This window comes from Bidens hawaiensis, unplaced genomic scaffold, assembly GCF_021521415.1.
Source record: "Bidens hawaiensis isolate Kalapana, Puna unplaced genomic scaffold, B.hawaiensis_p1.1 tig00021180_1, whole genome shotgun sequence".
Lineage (NCBI taxonomy): Eukaryota > Viridiplantae > Streptophyta > Magnoliopsida > Asterales > Asteraceae > Bidens > Bidens hawaiensis.
The window spans coordinates 312,548-334,599 of NW_027493274.1; the positions used below are offsets into that span (position 1 = coordinate 312,548).

Consider the following 22,052-nt stretch of genomic DNA (forward strand, 5'->3'; position numbering starts at 1 on the left):
GTAGTTTTGTTTTAATTTAATACATATGTATTAGTTTGTTATTATATTTTTTAACGTTTGGGTTTTATCAGTTGAGATGCTTAAGTTTTTTAGATTTTTTAACGAACAAACATAAACGAACAAGAGCATGTTGATTTTTTAAATGTACAAACATGAACACAAATATTTGTCTAATGAAAAAAGAGGCGTTGATGTAGTTGACGATGGTGGATAGTATTGGAAGTTAACCGACGATGGTGATGATAGACCAACAACGAAGAATATGTAAAGTAGATAAATTAAATTAGGGTTTGATAATGAAAGTGTTTATCAATAAATAAGATTTCATAACACATTTAAGGGCTATTAGAGTTTGTTAAGACACATAACCCGTAAAAATTATTCTTTGATAATTAATGGGTTATTTCACAAATAAATGAGATGTTATAACCCGTTTAAGGGTTATTCAGGTTTGGTGAGAACCATGACCCGTGAAAATTATTGTTTGCTTATGAAATAGTTTTACAAACAAATGAGATGCTATAACCCATTTAAAGACTATCCGGGTTTGGTGAGACCCATATTCTGCAAATTCGGGTCAAATGTATGAGAAGCCTCCATTTATAAATCAAGCAATCTGGTGGCTTTAGAGAATAAGAGAACAACCTAAGAGCAGTTAGATTTTCCCAATGCTCTCGAAAATTCAGCTAGATAATTTAAAAATAAACAAAAAAGAATATATGATTTTATGTTTTGAAAAAAAGTACTAGAAATAAACTAAAAACTTTCCTTTTATAGTTGGAAATCATAACAACATTTAAGTTGAAAATACATGACTATTAAGTTATCGTGGAAGTGAATACGGTGCTGTTATACGTGTAAGCTTAGACGCGAAACTCATCAAAACTACGTAGTTTTAATTAAAAATAGTCAAAATTTATTTATTTTCTTAATCCCTACCATTGACGATCAATTTCTCAACCGCCTAATCTGACACACCGTCTCCAAAGGCTTCAATGACTCGATCTAAGAGATTTTCAAGTATTTTGTTCTCATACTGCAATTGGTTATTAGCAATCAATCAATTTTAAAATTGATTTGTATTCTCACTATTGATTTCATCATATACTAATTCCCAGTTGAATCTCTGATTGCGTATGATCTTTTTCCTTTTAGCAATTCAATTCATTCATATTTACTCCTAGTATTAATAATGAGCTGTACATAAATTGAATATAAATATTCTAACTATTTTGTGGATACAACACATACACAATTAAACAGATTTAGGATTTAGAAGTTTAATAAGAGAAGAAACCTTTTGAAACAAACTTAATTGATGATGATGATGATGCAAAATGGTATTCAGTCTACAATAGAGATTTCAACGTTAAAGCAATGCAAAGAAAAAGGCAAATACAAGTCAAAATATAGTTTCGAATAAGGATTGCATTAATTTTATATCGAAGCCTTTGGAGATAGTGGGTCGGAGATTGGCTGTTGAGAAATAGATGGTCGATGGTATGGATTAGGGAAAAAAAATTAAATTGACTGTTTTTAATCAAAACTACGTAGTTTTGATGAGTTTCGCGTCTAAGGTTACACGTATGACAGCACCGTATTCACTTTCCCCGTAAGTTATTGGTTAATATGCTTACAATTATTCAGTTTCATTCTATTAGTGGAAGATCCTTCACTGGTAACTCATGTATGCTGATGATTGGCTATTAGTAGTAAGTAGTAACTCATTTACAAATGATTATACACGTCGTTGTTGACGACTAGTTATCACTAATTATCAGTAACTTTTTTCTTTTGAAAGAAAACTTTTATCAACAATCAGCCCGCCAACTCTGACTTCAAGAAAGAGAGAGCCGCGGCAAACCAAAGCCTATTACATCACGTCGAATTTACACCACGAATTCCAATCTATACAACCCTTTTTATATCTACATCTAAACCAAAGGAAGCTTAGAATTTTTATCTCCGCCACTACTTAAGTTACCTTCAACTTTTTATCCGAAAATATGCGATCATTTTTAGTTTTTCAAATACTCCACAATGAGATGAACATGATCCTCTGAAATGCTATCTTCTTAACTCCTTTCAGCTCCACCGATTGATGCATGGTTACAATATCTTGAACAGAAAACACGAAGATGTTTCGTATACCACACCAAGAAGTTATCGCCGCCTAGATTCCGGTAGCAAATATACATCCCGAAAACAAATGTTCTGTCGTTTCCAAGATATGATCACTACCCATAGTTAATGTTGATCCCACGTGCCACATGCAAACCAAGTTGTTTGGAGCCACTTACAATTGTGATATGTAACAACTTACTATTGATAATCAATTCATAACGATGATCATTTTCGTTTTTATGTAACTTTTCATCAACCAAGTCAATCCGAAACAATTTTCAATTATCCAATCGCTTTTTAGTTACTAATGATAACGAGCATGACCCCCGCTTGGGGTTTTGTCTCTTGGACCTTGCCAACGGGGCGACACCCCTGTGAAACCCTATAGTCTAAAAAAGATCTTCGAAGACACTTTTGTCTGTTCCGCGCAGACAACACGTAGACATTGTCATCTGTAGACTGTTTGTTTTCTCGAAAAAGTTTCATTAAAAAACATATGCGTAAGCTTTTCTTGGTGTAGACTTGACCAATCAACTTCTGAGATCTTCTAAAGCCTGCAGAGGGTTAAAACACCATACTCTACCAACACCAACTGCCCACCACTACCACTATCACTATCCAATACCACCACCACCACCCACTACCACAGTTCGTACATCACCACCAGTTTATTTTAGCAATTTACAGCGTTAAAAAAACAAACAACTTCTTCTTGCAGACTGTAGAAGTTTGGTCCACCTCTTAATCTACAGATATCTGCGGATATGGTCCGCAGACTACACACATTTTACCTCTTAAAAAACAAATAACACCTAAATGATAGAATTACAAACTCTAACAAACACATGCCACACACTCGTTGCTTGCATCAATATAACTTTGGTCTTAATTAATTTCTAGTTAACTAAAATAGTTTGATGATAGTCCACTACATTTGAAAGTAACGGAAACATCAAACATCAAATCCCAGTTGACCAGGTCAAAACCAATCCAAAGTCGTCACGGACTGACTCTTAACAAACTAAACAAATAAAATTCCATAACGAAATAACAACCTTCAATCTGGGCCCACACCAAATAATAATAGTAAAGTTAACAATTTGGTAAAGGTAACCCACGCAAGAGAAAAGGAAAAAACCGAATATGCTTTACCCTCTTCTCTGACAACCAAATCTTTCATCTTCTTCCTCAAGTAATATTATCTCTATCTATTTATAATAATTTCACTCTTCCCATTTTACCCTCACCTTCATTTTCATTTCTCAATGGAGATCTTCATGACGGTTATCTTAGCTTTCGTCTTCTTATTAATAATCGCAAAGATCAATGGCAGTCCAGATCATCCTCAGCCTGTTACTAGCATTAGTAAAACTAAAACCAAAACCAAAACCAAAAGCACGAAGAAAGTTCGAGTTGCCGATGATCATGATGAGCTTGTTGTTAATAAGACCGTTGCCGGTCCGTCCGAAACAAAATCTATCGTTTTCGATACGAATCGGACCAAAATTGAAGAAGATTGTGGTGATGAAAGTGAGAAGAAGAATTGTATGAAGTTATTGTGTGATGATGGAATTGATGAAGCTGAGAAGGAGAAAGAAGGATTGATTTCGGACGAGGATGATTCGTTGTGTGGTGATGATGATTGGGAAGGAGTTGAGAGGAGTGATTTGGAGAAGGTGTTTGCTATGGCTGCGGAGTACGCTAAATCGGATAATAATAATAATTTGGAGAGTTTGGATAATGATGTTCAAATGCAGTTGTACGCGCTTCATAAGGTTGCGACGGAAGGTCCTTGTCGTGAAGCTCAACCGATGGCTCTTAAGGTCTCCGCTAGAGCGAAATGGTAGCATTATTATCATTATTATTATTATTTATCATTTATGGATATTTGTTTGTATATGAAATGTGTTGTGTTGTGTTTTGGTTTTGATTTACATATTTTGGACAAATGTGAACTGATGAATAGAATTGTACAAGGAATGCATGGCAAAAGCTCGGGAATATGAATCCGGATGTGGCTATGGAGCTGTACATAGCTCTTCTTACAGAGTTGGTTCCTGGATGGTCTCAAGGGATTCATTCTGTTGTAAGTGTTCGTGTTTTAGTTTACATGTGTGTTAAATATTGCAGACTTACAGTTGACTTTTGTATGAAGTCAAACTTTGTTCTTGATTTGAGTGCTATGGTTTTTAATACAAGAAATGCAAATATAAAAGGTTTACTTGTTTTGGATGACTGGTTGCGTTAATGAAATCATTACGACTAGACATGCTGCATAAAATATGTTTATATATAGATTTAGATGAAGATACAATCATACAAAACAATTGGCTTTTGTGAAAGTCAAACTGTTAACTTTTTAAAATCCAAATCAGAGCATTTTGTGTATGATGAAGGTTGAGAATGTAGGTATATATCCATAAGATAAGCATGAGAGTGGGGCGTATTTAAACATTATAGAGATATGAATAGGAAATGAATGTAAGAAACTTTTAAACATGTTTAACATACGGTAATCGTGTTTCAAATATCAAGAGTTTAAAATCTAATCAAAAGGAATGTGAAGAAACTAGCGGTTGATGGAAGAAATCTTTGTAAAGAAGGCAAATAGCATCATAAACTAATTATGTTGGTCAACTTTATGTGGCGGCTGATGTGTCAGTTTTGACTTTTATTTTTTTCTTACATGGCCGATGGAACCTGCTAAAATTAGTTGGTTACGTGATACCAAATTCGACTAAATTTGGTTGGTTGTTTTGCAAGACACCCTTTTAAGTCTATGGAATTGAGACTGAAGAAACACTAAAAGACCCCGGCAGATTACGGATAATTTTAGGGTTAAGTAGATGTTTCCCATGAGGGTTAGGTCCGGCAAAGATGGTTATTCTTCTTGACCTGCAAAACAGACACCGTGAGCTCGTCACTGAGAAGGGGGGGGGGGGTTCCTCCTTGTGACCACCCTCCGGCGTGAGAATCAGACTAGATTGCTCTGAATATAAGTGTATATTGAGAGAAATAGCTAGAGAAGATAAGATAATATGAGATAATCCTACCGTTCCAAGGTGTTGAGTATTTATAGCCGAAGGTAGGTTTCCAACCAGGTACGGCCAGCTGTATAATATTTCTTTTCCACCAACTATGGGCTATGTTCGTGCCACGATGGTAGTTGGTGGGTAGGCAGCGGCTGATAGTGACATTTTGTACTGGAGCGTGCTCCTCCTGGTACTATTGTCAGTGAGCTGTCACCCTGTGATTGGTTCATGGGCTGCTTTAGTCAGATCTTGTCTATTTGTCCATACCTTGGTAGGTATAGTACAAAAGATCCTCTAGAAGCGTACGGACTGGCTCTTTTGGGCGGGAATATTCCCGCCTTGCTCATTCCTTCTTCAGGTGACATTACTGAAGTATGAGTTAGTGCCTTATGCGTGTAGCCTTACTGTTAGTGCGGGTAGCCTTCCCTCATGGCTTGTATCCGCAGCTGCGGGAACAAGCGGGGTACTGTACCAATGGGAGGCTTTCCTGCGGGAACAACTGGCTTACTGCGTGTAAGGTCTTCATCTCTGAGCATGGTGGGTCCTGCGGATCCAGTTGGTCTTTGAGCAGACGTCCCTCTTCAAGGTGAGTCTTGTGGGTCCAACTGGGCTTTGCTGGGACCTACCTCTTCAGAGACTTGGAACAAACTGGATTCTATATAACCAGAAATGTGATATTTGTTGCTAAGTTTGTGTTTCATATAATACTTAATCCATGAATCTTGTAAAAAAGTTAATAAAGATTAGAAAAATGGGTATTCTTGAGTAAACTTGTTTAAGTTGTTTTCTGTGAATGAGACAGCAGATCTAGTTGTTTTAATGAGTTACTGGTATGATGTTGACAAAAAAAATGAAGAACAGTATTTAACTTTGACTTGGTTTGACTATTTCAGGATAAAAATTGACTGGTTACTTTATGTAAGTTCCCACCTACTGGAGCCAATATTCTGGGTTCAGATTGCTAAAGATCAACCATAATTATCCTGTTAAAGTAAACAAGTCTTTTGCTGCAAGAAATGGTGGTTGATTTATGAAATTTACGGTATCATTTCACGATATTCTAGTATGGTTTGTTTAACTGTATGATTATGGTTTGATTATATATGTATAGATTGATTGCATTGACGTTCGGGGCCTGATTTAAGCCACCTTAATGTCTAGAATGACATATAATAAATAACAAGAGTTGACACTTTTCTTGATGAGTTTTTGGGGGCTTACTACATATTAGTACCACAAGGTAATAAAATAGGATTACATAATTCATAGAGGAAAACACACTTATTTTGACTCATTCTTTCATTTTATTTCTTGTCTTCTATATTATGAGGACCTCCTCCAATATACCCATTTCCTCCACCATCTGTACCCATGTTGCTGCCATCTACTCCACCAAAACCGCCACTTGAACCGCCAAAATTACCGTAGCCCGAGCCTGGAACCGTCCTAGAACCGAATCCACCTGCACCAGCAAAACCTCCGTTTGAACCATAGCCACCACCCACAATCCCTACCCCTCCGGTACTACCTCCAAATGGATTTCCTCCATTTGCATATCCTCCCCAGTTTCCAGATCCCCACATCGAACCGCCACCTGCACCTACATTGCTGCCACTGCCACCTACAATGCCGCCATTGCTATATCCCGAACCAAATCCACCTCTACCAACACTAATTCCCCCACCTGGATTTGATCCTCTACCATGGACACCGCCTCCACCCATATTACCACCAACTCCACCCATATTAACACCAGCATAAACGCCACCTCCACCCATATTACCACCAGCAAAACCACCACCTCCACCCATATTACCACCAACAAAACCACCACCTCCACCCATGTTACCACCAGCTCCCCCAATATTACCACCAGCATAACCAGTACCACCTCCGCCCATATTGCCACCAGCATAACCACCACTTCCGCCCATATTACCACCAGCATAACCACCACCACCTCCTCCCATATTACCACCAGCAGAACCACTACCACCAACTCCCATATTACCACCAGGAGAACCAGCACCGCCGCCTATATTACCACCAGCAGAACCAAATCCACTGCCACCGGGGCCTATTCCACCTCTACCTCCACCTCTTCCTCCATTTCCATTCCCACCCCTATTTCTAGACCCGTATCCCCTTCCTCCTCCGCTAGCAGCAGATCCAACCCCTCCACCAGATCCGCCTCCACCACCACTTCCCGCCCCACCATAAGCCGCCACCTTAGTGTTGTTATCTTCTTTTATTTCCATTCCTTTGGTCCCATTACTCAACACACTCCCCAATCTAGCTGCTCCAACACCTATATGGAAATCATGTCCTCTCCAAACAGTAATGAAAAAACACAAACAAGAGAAAACAACATTCATTCTTCCCATGATTAGCTACAACAGTTCCACGAATGTAGATTCCTCGTACTCAACTAAAACCTTAATAATCGCTAAATTAACTTGCTAATGACTTTGACAAACTGAGCAAAAACGTCAACTAAGATTAAAGATATCACACACGAATGGATTCAGTTTGTGTAGTTTCCTTGTGTTGATCCTCTATATGTAGAGGTTAGTTTTTTTTTGTTGAAAAAGACTAGATACATTGTTGGTGTAGTGCAATTAGCATGATCTAGACTAAGGCTAGTTTGGTAGTGAGAACAATTTGCATGTTAAGAGTTGCATGCTATGCATGGTGATTGGAAATTGGAATTGTTCAACATATTCATATGTAAAAACTGGTCAGTTTTTGGTTATGTTGGTTGAAAGTTGAGTAAATTAAGGTGATTGAAGTATTTGCCACTCTATGGAACAGTTTATTAAAAAAGTATTTTAATCGTCTTCTATACATAAATTATCTGTTATCTAATATATATAAAAGACAAGTTTGGTGCCGCTAAGCTGGCATTGGATCACTTGGCGGTACCATACTTGTCAATAGCATTTGGTTTGTTTGTTTCTTTTTTTTTTTGGTTTTTTTTACGTTCTGGTACCGTAACAAACATAACGAAAGCTAACCAAATGGCAATTCAGTTTTTTCTTTTGTTTGTTTTAATTCCGATATCATAACGAACGTGATGGAAACTGACCGAATTCCCATAGACTTAAAAGTCTCAACGCTCGGTTTTACTAACGCTTGAGTTTACTGACCGACATCACCCCATTGGACCACTCAATTTTTATATATTTTCTCTTTTTTTTAGCTCCGGTACCGTGACAAACGTAGCCTAGCCGGATCCGACCGAATTTGTGTTCATTCACCGCCTTAATGCCCTAGACCAACAACGATTAGGTTTTACCACTGCCCGAGTTTACCGACCAAATAAACGTTTTTTTAAATAGATTATTTTTTATATGTTAAATTAACGAATATATTTTGTATACGTTAATGGTGTCTATACCGTAACAAACGTAAACGATACCAACTGAATTCACGTCAACTCACGGATGTAATGCTCGGACTCTACCAACACCCGAGTTTCAACGTTGAAGTTTTACCAACTTCCTCGGCGCGCCGGGTGAGAATCTAGTTATTTATTAAGTTTAAAGAATGGACTATAAGTGCTTGTGGGCCAGGGCCAATAGTCGATCCGATCCGATCCGATCCAACCCATTTTTACCTAATTTCCAGTTTGCCACCTCCAAGTAACGGGAAATAGTTACACGGAAATCAGACAAGCTTTTGTTGTGTTACAATCTAGCAACTTTCAAGATTGTAGTACATTAGACATTTATTATTTTATTGACAATAAAATATTTTCATATATAAAAAAGTTAAATATAATACTTAGACATATACTTTTGATTGGCATTTAGCTCATGAATATCTTCCTTCTTGAGAGAGACTTAAATATTATCATCGACATTCAGTTGGGATATTTATATATAATCTTTATTTATACAATCTTACTGATTTATTTATCTTGGATCCATGTTTCATGTTTTCCATTAGACAATGAGTGGAGCAGTTTTAGTTAACAAAAATTATACACCAATGTTATCACGTCACTGGCACGTAGACAGAGGAATATTCACTAACTAAATTATCAAACATGTGTAATGGTTTAACCATATTGTTAATCACTATTAAATCTATTTTTATTATAAAATGAGAGAGGTATTTCTAGTTTGGTTGGAATTGGATACGACCCCTCCTCTTTCTCCCTTGGAGTTGCCAGACTCGCGTCCAAGGGAACGAGACACCCTTTTGGCGCCCAAGGGAACGAGACACCCTTTACACGACACATTTGTCTATACAATTATGTAGGTTGTATTATGTCAATTAGATCATAAGACTTGCGAAGCCATACGGGCCATATAATATCACATACATAACATATGCAACATGCATGGATGATGCGACGCCCTCCGAGTACACTAGACATCATAGGCCCGTATGACTTACATGACCTGTATAATATGACAACATGATGTATAAGGTTGGGGTGGTGTTCATACTTTTCTATTACCCACTGAAGTTTAAGATTTGACCTTCCAACTTTTGTTTAACCAATCAAATTTTGTTTTTGAATAGTTGAGTCGGTGACATATATGGACGATGTTTCTTCATGGCACAACGGAAGAGAGAGTGAGTGCATATTTTAAGGTAACAAACAAAGCTTGAAGATACATAGTACATATCATGTGGTCCAGAAATAAAACTCCCATCATTTCACTATGTTCCATTTATGTTCCTCACAAGACTAATAATTACATAGCACTGAAATATAATTATTATTTAGATATTTTCCTTGCATTTGTGTTTATTTTTAGTATTATTAATAGGAATTAGGATTTATCATTTTGTTATATTAAATTTAGACGTATCATTCGGATATTTATGTAGCTTTTATATGTATTTTAAAGATAGCTTTCCTTACATATGCTTTTACTTTATATGTGTAAATTTTACAGTAGGTTAGACCAGTTTGGAGAATTGTTATTCTTTTTTTTTTAAATGCAAGTATTATTAAAATGAAAAGAGAAACCACTTAAAAGAGACAAGCAGCCTAAACAATTAAAGGAAAATAAATGACATCAACAAACACTTTTATTTCTTCCACAAATTCGCTCAAAGTGGGCGGTGACGCCAGTAAAGTCTTTATTGTTATCTATGTACTATTTGATTCAATAGCGGTTAAAAAATGATATTAGATTTTAATAATTTAAACTTTGTCTCACCGGCCGACATTAAGCCAAATTTTAAAAATGTACAAATAGTCCAAGGCTTTAACCTATTGGCCGCCAACGAAATTTTCACTAACAGGTTTAGATTTCGTTAGTTTTTTATGACGTGTACGATTATGTGACAAAAATAATGACGTGACAAAAATAATGACGTGGACTGCTTATGTGGTAAAAAATTATTTCTAAATTGAAATTAAAATTTTCTAACCAAAATAAACGAACCAAACCAATATCCAGTATCCCTTAAAAAAGACAAAACATTCAAAGTAAACACGATTATTCCTCACATGCTATGCTCCCAAATTATGATGTAGTTTAAAGAGACAAGAGCCTATGAGCCACTAACCAATCGACATATGTCTTATCACTCGTTGATTGTAGCATGTAAACAAAATCTTATGCTGTGCCATCATGCTCATGGGGTATAGTCACTATAGTGGTCAAGGTTTTGGGTAAACCCGTAAAATTCAGGCGTGGGGCATATTGATCAGTTGTACGTTAGATTCTCATTAGTAGTTCCGAGAGTAAACATAGAAAGATACGAGCAAATGAGCATGGAATGCGTAAGACTACTATGTAGCCTCAAGTACGAGATTCCCACAAGTAATTCTTAATGGTTTAATGTTTAGGCACATGAGATCTTAGTGATCAGAATGACTCTTTGAATGGAATTATCGTATAATGAATAATATGAAGGGTATTATGTTAAGGTTTATTTTTTGGAGATTATATTGTAGCGTTTAAAACTACTATTGCTTTTTTGTGTTTTGTTAGTAGAAATTAAATAGCAAGGTAGACGTTTGCCGGATTGAGTGACTTAAAAATTCACTCTTGTCGATAGCTAGTTAGATGTGTTTTTTTATACCGGATAGCTTTTTAATCATGTGTCATATATATATTTCGTCATTTAAAAAAAATCATATTAACATTTATTGGAAAGAAGACAACTTCATCATGTATATATAAACAAACAAAGTATTTCATTGTTTAGATCTTACTTGCATGATATTTTTCAAATGATTTCTACTCGCGCAGGACGATTAGGGGGCCGCTTCGAATGAAAGATTATTTCAGCGACATTTGTTTACGTATGGGAATATAGTTATTCAAAATGTAGCTTGTGGCTTGAATCTTACTCATAAAAAGCTTGCTTAAAATTGAGATGGTTTTCATCCGAGTTGACATATCAATTTGTAAACAAGTCGAGCTTGGGTAAAAGTAGGCTACTTCTCCTTCTTACCTAACTCACCACCAGAGATTGCGAACAAACCTAAACGTCATAGGTATACCCAAAACCCCAAGCATTCGGGATGAGCATCCTTGTATGAGATTAGTTAAAAATAATCATGTTACTCGTATATGACATGCACGTGATGATGTGATCCCAATTACCCGAAAGATACATATCATTTTACCCTAATAAAACCCACAAACATATTCTTTATAGTTTTATATAAGTATAATTAATTTGTCCAAGGTGACAAAAAAGTCTACTTAATTCCAATTTCAATGTTTTAAAAACCGGTACTTTATGCATACCAGATTCGACTAAAAAACGGTACAACCGGTTGAACTGGGTTGTACCGGGAGATTCAACCGGGTTGTATAGTTTACCCTATAAATTCATATAAATGCAACTTTAGCTAAAAAAAACAAAAAAAATACATGAAATCATATAAAATATCATTCAAAAGTTAATCCATATTCAAAACACAATATCAAAGCACCTGATTTTAAACAAAATTTTGTAAATAAAGGCGCACAATATGTTTATGCCATCAAGAGTGTTGTATGCATCGAGTTCACGATCGCTTGGAAGACGAAATTCACTCTCTTCGCCATCCTTATCAACAAGAGTATAAGCACTTTCATTTCCTACAATAATAAGAAGTTTTAGTCATAATATAAAAAAATTACATGAAATACGTAACATATATAAAATTTACCTTGTGATTGAGAAAGCGGTTCATTCTCTTTCTCACCAAACATGGTATCAATATCATCATTATTAAGTTCTCCTTCCGGCTCTTCTAATTAAGTTAATTCATTAACTTTTACCTTTTATATTTCTAATTTTCTAGATATTTGCCAATGCGTGAAAATATTCACGCAAAACCTCTTTGTTCATTGCGGTTCTTTGTTCGTCATGACAGCCACTTCAACGTCCTCGGCGGTGACGAGTCTTCCATTTCGCATATATGGCCTAATTCTTGGTTTATAAACTAAATTATATAAATAAAAAGCAGCGTTTGAAAAATACAATGCATAAATATTAGCGAACAACTTATATGAGTATATCATGCATATGTTTAGATGACATCACTTAGCACAACCTTCGTACAACCTTAAACTTATGAAAAAATATATGGAGCGCATACTGTATCTAGTTTCCCTTTTCACGTCCCACTTAGAAAAGCAATGGAGTTTTGACGTGTTGATATATTTAATAGTATAATATGTTTTCTTATCGGAGAGTTTATATACTTATGATTACGTTATTTACGTTTAGGCAATCAAATATTTAATTATTTGTATCAATATGTATCAATATCAAATATCGAATGGAAATCAAATTAAATTAAATAGTAATTAATGTATTTTCAAACCGAGTTATATATTACTTTTTACATATTTCGATTAAAAAAACTAATTACGTAATACATTTTCCATCTATAAGATGTACATAAAAGAATTAATAAATTTATGTGTTAATATTTTACAGCTTGCGTATTACACGGATTCGAAGCTAGCCCTTAAAATATATGATATATAGAGTTAATTGCAAATATGATCCATGTAGTAGAACCTTAAGCGCAGGTTGCAACCCCGTAGTGTCATTTTTGTAGATATGGGCCCTGTGGTGACACTTTTATTTCACTATGGGTCCACCGTCAAGCCACAACGTTAGCGCTTCTGTGAAAAACAATAATACCCTTGTAATTTACAACCATGTGGTTTTCAAATAAATGCAATTTGGACCCTCTTTTTGTTTAATTAACGATGTCACACACTCACACCCCAACCAACGGCTGCAGAACATGCCGGGGCACGACGGATTGCTCAAGAACATTGTGACACTATTAAAGTTACAATATTTAATCAACTCATTTCATTTCATTCAATTATTAAATATAACACAATTTGTCCATACAAGACAACACAAAAATACAAGAAATTTAATTGTTCATTTTTCTAATAACTTAAGCGGTCTCAAAATAAAATGGTGTCTTCAGTTTTCATAAGTAACCTAAAAGTAAACCTGTAGAATGCATTAAAAAATAAATTTGATCAACACAACTACTGGTGAGTAATACACTAGTCTTTGTTATATGTATATAACGAGGCAAAAACACAATTCATATGTGTAAATAAAACATCCTAAAAACCATTGTAAATGTAAAGTAAAAACTGAGGCTTCTTTCTAATTGGTAACAACCAGAATACTCGAATATGTGTACATAGAACATTCCAAAAACCATTGTAAATGTAAAGTAAAAGGCTGATGCTTCTTTCTAATTGGTAACAACCAGAATACTCGGATATGTGCCCAAATTTTGCTATAAATAGGGGGCTATGGGATTGAACCTCTTCATCCCAAAAACACCTTCTAAAACACATATATAGTTAACCTAGAAATATGTGCCCAACTTTCCCGGTCAACCGACGACTCGTTTTATCGAAGTGCGTGCAAGAAACGAAGTTTCAAAGCCCTGCTAATGTCCAACTGTCTTTATTATCGAAACTCTGCCAACGATTTTATACTCTTTTCTTATTATTATCATGCCAAGTGCTCGTATTAAGGTAGGAGTTATGTTTAAGCTATTTAATATATAACTTAGACATTAGACAAGGCTATGGTATTTAACCTTGAAACGATTTTATAACATTCATAAAGATTTTCATAAACGTTAGCTTCTTGACAAAGTAGTGTTAACAAAGTTATATTTTGACGGGCATGTAGTAACTATCAGGGGGATACCACTAGTTGTGAATTTCTTGTAATCCCAATCAACCGCGGGACCCGTTTACTTATCTGGAGAAACTTACCAACGTGTTAGAACCTATTAAGCCAAAACATGCTATATCAAACATCACATAAAACAAGTGCTAAGATTTGGACTAAGTGCAATATTTGCTTCGAACTTAATTTGAATCGAATCGAGTTCTTAATTGAATCGAATCGAGTTCAAATTCGATTCCAATCAAAATATGTTCACTGAAAATTTCACTAAGGCAAAAGGAAATGAATCGAAGTAATTTTCAAACCATTCGAATCGACTTTGACTCCAAACTAATCGAATTTCAAACGATTCGAATCGAGTTTCTGACTCGACTCGATTCGTTTTAAACTCGATTCGATTTGTTGACAATTGGACAAAATCTAAACTTTAACAGTCTAAAATGATTCGAATTGATTATAACTCAAATCCAATCGAATCTCTGAAATAAAAATCTAATCTAACCTAATTTCAATCGAATCGAATCTCCATACTCGATTCGATTGATTTTAGACTCGATTCAATTTTTCTTATGTTAGATTCGATTTGTTTACACTTGGAACATTTTCTTTAAAATTGTATCCAACTCGTTGTCGGAGAAAGGAAGAAGGTGAGAGCAGTGATTGAGAGGTGATCAATAGACAAAAGCTTACTGGGAGTGACCAAGATTGGAATATTTTTAGAGTTATTCTGTAATTTGTGTGGTAATTATGAGCTAGTAATGATATGTAATATACTTTTCTAAAAATGTAATTCAACACGTAGATGACCACTGACGAATTGAGAAATTTTTGTCAGGTGGTGCACTACTTTTAGATTCGGATATAAAAAATTTCGGGTCGGTTTGAGGTTCGGGATAGGTTGGATGGTTTGGGCAAAGCTTATTACATAATAAAATGCGATAAAATAATAAAAAAGACATCATCATTAGAAATCAACAATTTCAAACTAGCAAATTAAAACTAAAATTTAACAAATGACTTAACAATTAATAATATCAAGAACAATTTACATGTAACAGATGAATCTAAACTTACCTTCACAGTGGGAGGATTTGAGGAAGTGTAGCAAGGCAAGAGGAAGAGCAACAGACCAACAGTGGTGTGTGGTTGACCGGAAAAGCAGCAGTGGTGGTCGGGGATGACGGTCAGGCTGTGGTCTGGTAGTGGTGTGTCGTGTGCGTCAATGGAGTATGAAGAGGGGAGAGAGGCAGGCGTTTGTGTAACTGTTTGTGTTTTATAAAACCCTAAAATTGATATAAGGCTGAATTAGAAAAACCTAAAGTTCCAAAAATTCGTTTGTTGCATGGAATCGAACCCGCGACCTCCAGTTTACAAAACCAACAACTTACCAGCTAAACCAGCGCGTGCATTATAAGCATAGTGGTTCCTTCCTAGTTTATAAGGTGGTTCGTTATAGTATCTTCTATATATCAATTAGGGGTGTGCATGAGTCGGTTTGTGGCGGTTTTTTGCCAAACCCATAACGGTAGCCAATATTGTGGTTAATAGATAACCATAACCATAACCGATCCGTCATGGTGGTTGCGGTTAATCGATTTTAACGGTTATAGCGAGTCGGTTATGGGTCATTTAACCGCAACCAAAATAAACAATCCTTCCATATGATTGCGAGCACTGAATAGTCGCAAACTATATTGTGGAATTCAATGTATGTTCTTTTTTTTTTATTGCAGTTTATGTAATATACATATCTAATTGACATATTAAATATTTGAAATGGCAATTTGGATGGAATTTCAGAACGACAATTATGAAACATTGAATGAATATGGTAAGCAATATCACCAATATTTTTGGCCTAAATCCTAGTTGGTGTGGAGAATTTTTAATATGTAACGGCAATAAGTGTAAAAATATCCTATTCATGCACTAATTCTAATTTCCAAACCCTTATTTCTCGATTACTAGTTACATAAACGGGGCGGTTCGTAAATGGCGGGTTTGGAATTAACATTAATCAAAACCAACCCACAAATGACGGTTTTCAAAAATTCATTAAACCGACCCACTGATTATATCGGTTATCGGCTAAAATCGGTTCGGTTATGTCGGTTATGGTTCGGTTTGCGGTTATGACGGTTCATTTGTTCACCCCTAATATCAATATATACACTATTATTCCGAAACTCGGGAGATTCTGGAAAACCACCCATTTGTTAGCTAGATCCGCCCTTGTAGCGGAGCGGACAATTTTAAGATGTAATTTTTCTAACAAAAATAGATTTTATTAATCTCATTTTTTAGGTCAGCCGATACCGAAATTCAAACTGATGTTTGTTAATCCAAATTAATTATGTTATTTAGATTTTATTAAGTTGTTTCATATTCATTTTATTCTTTTATCATTATTTGTTGTTTTTTTACCCAACTTGTATTTTACCCCTAGGAAGTAGCAAACCACCACAAACACACTTAATAAATTCTACATATCTTTTCCCTGCATGAAGAAGCCGTTGATGCAAACCTTTGTAGAGAAGAGAAATAAGAGAAATAAATTCAGTGTTGAATACCCCCAAATTCAAAAATTTGGATAAATTTAACACCAAAAGAATTCAGTAGTTAACTTAATAAATAATATAATAACAAACATTATAATTAGAGAACCATAGGTCCATAACTATCATATACTTTAGCTTCACAAATCTTGAATAATCCTATTTTCAAAAACAAAATGAAAATAAAAGGCGCATCATGTTGATTATTGAATGACCAATTGTTCAAAATCCATCTGATCTTCTCATTCAATGCAAATCACCATTAGTGCTTCTGAAACTCAAAGACACACAACATTCACATCCTTATTTCACCATTAAATACCCTCACCGCCTGTTCTTAATCATTACCGCATGCATCGCTGTCCAATTTTGGTGTTCTATAAAGGTGGTTTCTTCTGGTTAACATCATCTGCTTCAATTCGGGTTTAAAGGATAGGTCTGGGTTCGGATGTCATGAGTTTTGGATTGTGGATTTTGTTGTTGGTGTTGGGAACAGCTTTGCTTTTCGTATGCTTCTCCTCACTTCCTGGTAATGTTATATCCATCTCTAATGTTTATTGGTTTAGACTAGTGAAAATTCTCTGTATATATTACAAAGTAAAAATGTTTATTTACAATGGTACTAGAAAATAAAACTGTAACATGCCCAACAGAATTTTAAACATGTTTTAAGCGTAAATAGTAGCTTTTTAAATAATTATAAAAAATAGGTGTTCCATTTGTCACTTCATGGCCAAAGAAAGGTAATAGTAGCCTTCATTAATAATAATAATAATAATAATAATAATAATAATAATAATAATAATAAAATTACTTAAAACCATTAAAACCGAACCATTAACTTACTTCCCTAATTCTGATTATTATCATCATGGTGTTTTAGACTTTTAGCAACCAGATACCCCAAATATGTATAGCAACTAGATACCCAAAATATTACGGGAACACACAATGCTCATCCACGTACGTATGATTTAAACTTCATTAGGTAAAGTACTTTCTATTGATCAATACGTGACGAACAGGAAATACGCATGAGGTGTTTTGCGTACGAGGGAAATTTAATAATGCATAAATAAAAGGTGATACGTGACTCGTCGCTAACACTTGACAACAACAATATGATATCTATATGGGTATAGAGGCATATTACACACTAAGGACAGATCCCCTCTATTGGCCAAAAATGATAATCAAATATGTACTGTGTGTTATTATTGATGATGGCATCTTGTTTGGAAAGGAGGGGAAAAAAAATCTTGATGGTGATACCACTCACATACTAGATAAAAAGATTCTTTTCCAGTGTCAAATGATTATAAATAGCAATATAGTACACTCATATTTCATCACACTTCAATTCAAACCCAAAAATCTTTATAACAATGAATCTTAGAATTGTTGTCTTGATTGCAGTACTATTAGCGGTATTTTGCTACCGCTACGTTGCTTCCGACTGGAATCACCTTGATCAAAAGACGTATATCGTTCACATGGACAAGTCTGTGATGCCATCCCCATTTCCTAACCACTTGCAGTGGTATGAAACCACAATGAAATCGGTGTCCAAGTCCTCCAATATGTTGTATACCTACAACAAGGTTATGCATGGCTTCTCTGCCCGGCTCACCGTTGACGAAGCAAACCTACTTAAACAACAACACGGGATATTGGGTGTTCATGAAGAGCCAATATACCAGCTTCACACAACACGATCGCCCAAGTTTCTTGGATTAGAAAGAAGTGATGTGATGCTTCCGGAGTCCAACTCCGGAAGCAATGTCATTGTTGGAGTGGTGGACACTGGTGTGTGGCCCGGAAAGAGTCTAGATGATAACGGGTTCGGCCCTATACCCAGCAAGTGGAAAGGTAAGTTGAACTGGTGTAATTAGGGGTGTTCTTCGGGTTTCAGGTTTTTCGGGTCTGTTTATTCGTGTTTCAAAGTTCAAGTTTTAAACCCGAAACCCAACCCAAATCTCTCAAGGTTTCTTCTGGTTCGGATAGTTTGGGTTCAAGTTTTTTGGGGTTGGCTGGGTTAATCGGGTTTCGAGTATCCTAAAGATCAAACAAAGATTAAAAAAACTACAACACTAAAACAAAAGTTAACATGTTAGCTTTCACTTGTAACGTAAACAACCAATAACAAAACAAAAATAGCATGGTAAAACAATCTAAAAAAAATAAAATTTTACAAAGTCCAACCATAATAAACAATACTAATATAATCGTCTTCGACATGCCATGATTAGAGTCTTTGATTATGATTGCTTTTACTCATAAATCGAAAACATTAATAAACAATAAACAGTATATCCACAATAGGTGGAATGACAACATTGGATGTGCCTATTATTGTTGTTGTTGTTGTTATTATTATTATTATTATTTGGTTTAAAACTAAAAGTTTATTCGGGTTGACTAAATATCCAGAATTCAGACCGAAGATCCAACCCGAATTAATTCGATTCAGGTTCGGGTTTGTCCTTCCTCAGGTTCGGGTTAGTTTGGGTTCATGTTTTTTCGGGTTAAGTTTCAAGTAGAAGTGAGAGCCATAGGTGTAATTATATAAAGTTGTATTGATAATTGTCATTTTGGGTTTACAAAGAAAGAATAGTATAATATATATATATATATATATTTTTAATCCTATATTTACATAACACTCCCTCTAACATCTCTTTAATTACATTGTGTTTAATAAGGCAAGTGTCAGACCGGCAAAGGCTTCAAAAAATCATTCTGTAATCGAAAGTTAATCGGTGCGAGATATTTCTTGAAATCATATGAAGTGTGGAACAACGGGACATTTAACGAGACTGCGGAAACGAGGTCTCCGTTGGACGATGAAGGACATGGAACACACACTGCGACTACAGCAGTTGGTTCATCAGTCACTGGCGCGAGTCTCTCTGGTTATGCAAAAGGAACCGCGCGTGGGATGGCTCCACATGCGAGATTGGCCGTTTATAAAGCATGCTGGCTCGGAGGATGCTTTGGCGGTGACGTCCTTGCTGCGTTAGAGAAGGCGATTATTGATGGTGTCGATATATTATCACTCTCTATTGGCAGCTCACATGTAACGGCCTATGCTCAGGACTCCTATGCTTATGGAGCATTTAGGTCGGTATCGCATGGAATATTCGTATCATTCGCCGCAGGAAATGACGGGCCAGATCCGTTAACTGTATCAAACGTCGCCCCGTGGATGGTGACGGTTGGAGCAGCAAGTCTGGACCGTGATTTTCCTGCCTATATTACTCTTGGAAATGGGAAGAAATTATCCGGAGTATCATTTTACACTAGTGAGGAACCATTATCAAGTTCTATGTTGCCACTAGTGTTTGCTGGTAGTATCAGTAACAAAACAAATAGTATTGTATGTTATCCACACTCATTCGCACCGAGAAGTGTTACCGGAAAAATTGTGATGTGCGAAATGGGAGTGTTTTCAGAGGTGCAAAAGGGTATGGTGGTAAAGGAAGCCGGTGGTGTAGGAATGATACTCAACGTTTACCAATTGAAAGAGCTCGATGTCGACCTCCAGGTCTTACCAACTGTGGTCGTAAATAAGATCTCCCGCGATGCTATCAAGAAGTATATAGCTTCAAATCATAACTCAAAGGCGAAAGTTATATTTCAAGGTACCAAACTAGGCGTCCAACCATCCCCCATAGTCGCAGGATTTAGTTCCAGGGGTCCAAATCCATTAACACCATTTTTACTCAAACCTGATGTCATAGCACCAGGAGTAAATATTCTTGCCGGTTGGACCGGCAAAGCAAGTCCTACGAACCTTGCATTGGATCCTCGCCGGGTTGAATTTAATATCATTTCAGGGACATCGATGGCGTGTCCACACGTAAGTGGGTTAGCAGTTATGCTCAAAATAGCGCACCCGGACTGGAGTCCAGCGGCTATGCAATCTGCACTTATGACCACTGCATATGACACTTACAAAAATGGTAAAGAGTTGCTGGACGTTGTAACCGGGAAGCCAGCAACCCCCTTTGATCTGGGTGCAGGACATGTGGACCTGGTTTCGGCCCTTGATCCCGGTCTTGTTTATAATGCCTCTACCTACGACTACCTAAACTTCCTTTGTGCTTTGAATTACAGTTCTAACTCTATCAAGGTGTTTGATGGAAGTTTTAAATGTGTGAAAGGAAAGAAATATAGGGTGGAAGATCTTAATTACCCGTCTTTTGCAGTTCTATTGCTCGCAACTTCGAGACAGACCGTAGTTAAGTACACAAGGACTCTGACTAATGTAGGCACTCCGGCAACGTACAAGGTTTCGGCATCGTCAAAGACGGATTCTGTGAAGATCAAAGTTGAGCCGGAAGAGCTCACGTCAAGATAAATGAAGTGAAGATGTATACTGTGACATTCATTGCTGGCTCCATGTCTCCAGGAACTACCAATTTCGGTAGTCTAGCATGGTTTGGTGGAAAATATGTTGTCCAATTGCTTTTATCTGGTATTGACTATTAAACTAATAAACAAAAGAAATAATGCCATCCATAAGGTAAGTAGTATAAATAATGCATTGTTTTCTTTTTCATTGTCTCAGTTTGTCAAGTGTAACACGGCTCTTCAAAATCCTTTTGTGCTTGTGTATCAATTTCCAATTTTCCACTTGTTCGTGTTTAAGTGTTATCTGCTTTTACTGGTTAATGTTTTAGTTATTTTTTTTTATAATTTTTGTATGTAGTGGGTGGTTAGGGTTTTCCCATGTTTTCACATTAAGTGTTTAGTTGCTATTTTCTTGTTCTAGTATGCCCTTTTAAATTTTAAGGAGTTTAGGTTTCGTATCAATTAATATAATGAAATGAAAAATATGATTTGAAAATCAAAGTGTTTTTCAAAAACCTATGATTTCTAATTTGGATTCCTTTTTATTTTCTTGAACCATTTGATTAACGATTAGGTTAGTATCATTAACATTGATAGTAAAGAATATGAATATGGTAAATTGGTAATTATTGTGTGCTCTAGCTATAACTTAAAGCAGTTAACTACGCTCATGATATTATGATATTGATAAATTAGAGGATATAATCAAGTTAGAGTTTCTATTTTCATAACCCTCATTTCAAAATTTTAAAAAATTTATTTATTTATTTCAAACTTCCATCAAGTATCCACTACTGAAAACTGAAGCTTTCCCGACACAAAAATAGCGGGTAAATTGTTGGAA

The 22,052-nt window shown here is 35.8% G+C and overlaps 1 protein-coding gene and 1 pseudogene across 3 annotated transcripts; both read left to right on the forward strand.

Moving 5' to 3' along the window:
• The first annotated feature begins 3,261 nt into the window (after positions 1 to 3,261).
• Positions 3,262 to 6,756, forward strand: LOC143562855 (acyl-CoA-binding domain-containing protein 3-like). 2 transcript variants are annotated; one of them, XM_077050547.1, is made up of 3 exons: positions 3,262 to 3,967; positions 4,102 to 4,210; positions 6,050 to 6,756. In XM_077050547.1, the coding sequence occupies exons 1-3, from the start codon at positions 3,390 to 3,392 to the stop codon at positions 6,059 to 6,061; spliced, it is 699 nt and encodes a 232-aa protein (XP_076906662.1). In that variant the 5' UTR covers positions 3,262 to 3,389; the 3' UTR covers positions 6,062 to 6,756. The 2 variants fall into 2 exon arrangements, with proteins under 2 accessions (XP_076906662.1, XP_076906663.1); XM_077050548.1 differs by lacking the exon at positions 6,050 to 6,756 and having other exon boundaries at positions 4,091 to 4,237.
• Positions 6,757 to 18,228: 11,472 nt separating this feature from the next.
• On the forward strand, positions 18,229 to 21,506 carry LOC143562873 (subtilisin-like protease SBT1.7; annotated as a pseudogene). The gene is made up of 2 exons (XR_013140568.1): positions 18,229 to 18,724; positions 19,558 to 21,506. The product of XR_013140568.1 is annotated as a subtilisin-like protease SBT1.7 (transcript).
• The last annotated feature ends 546 nt before the right edge of the window (positions 21,507 to 22,052 follow it).

Excerpts from the sequence above, each read along its gene's own strand:
- LOC143562855 (XM_077050547.1), top strand. The coding sequence starts at position 3,390 with ATGGAGATCTTCATGACGGTTATCTTAGCTTTCGTCTTCTTATTAATA. Across the intron at positions 3,968-4,101 it reads GTCTCCGCTAGAGCGAAATG|GAATGCATGGCAAAAGCTCG; the intron begins GTAGCATTATTA and ends GAATTGTACAAG.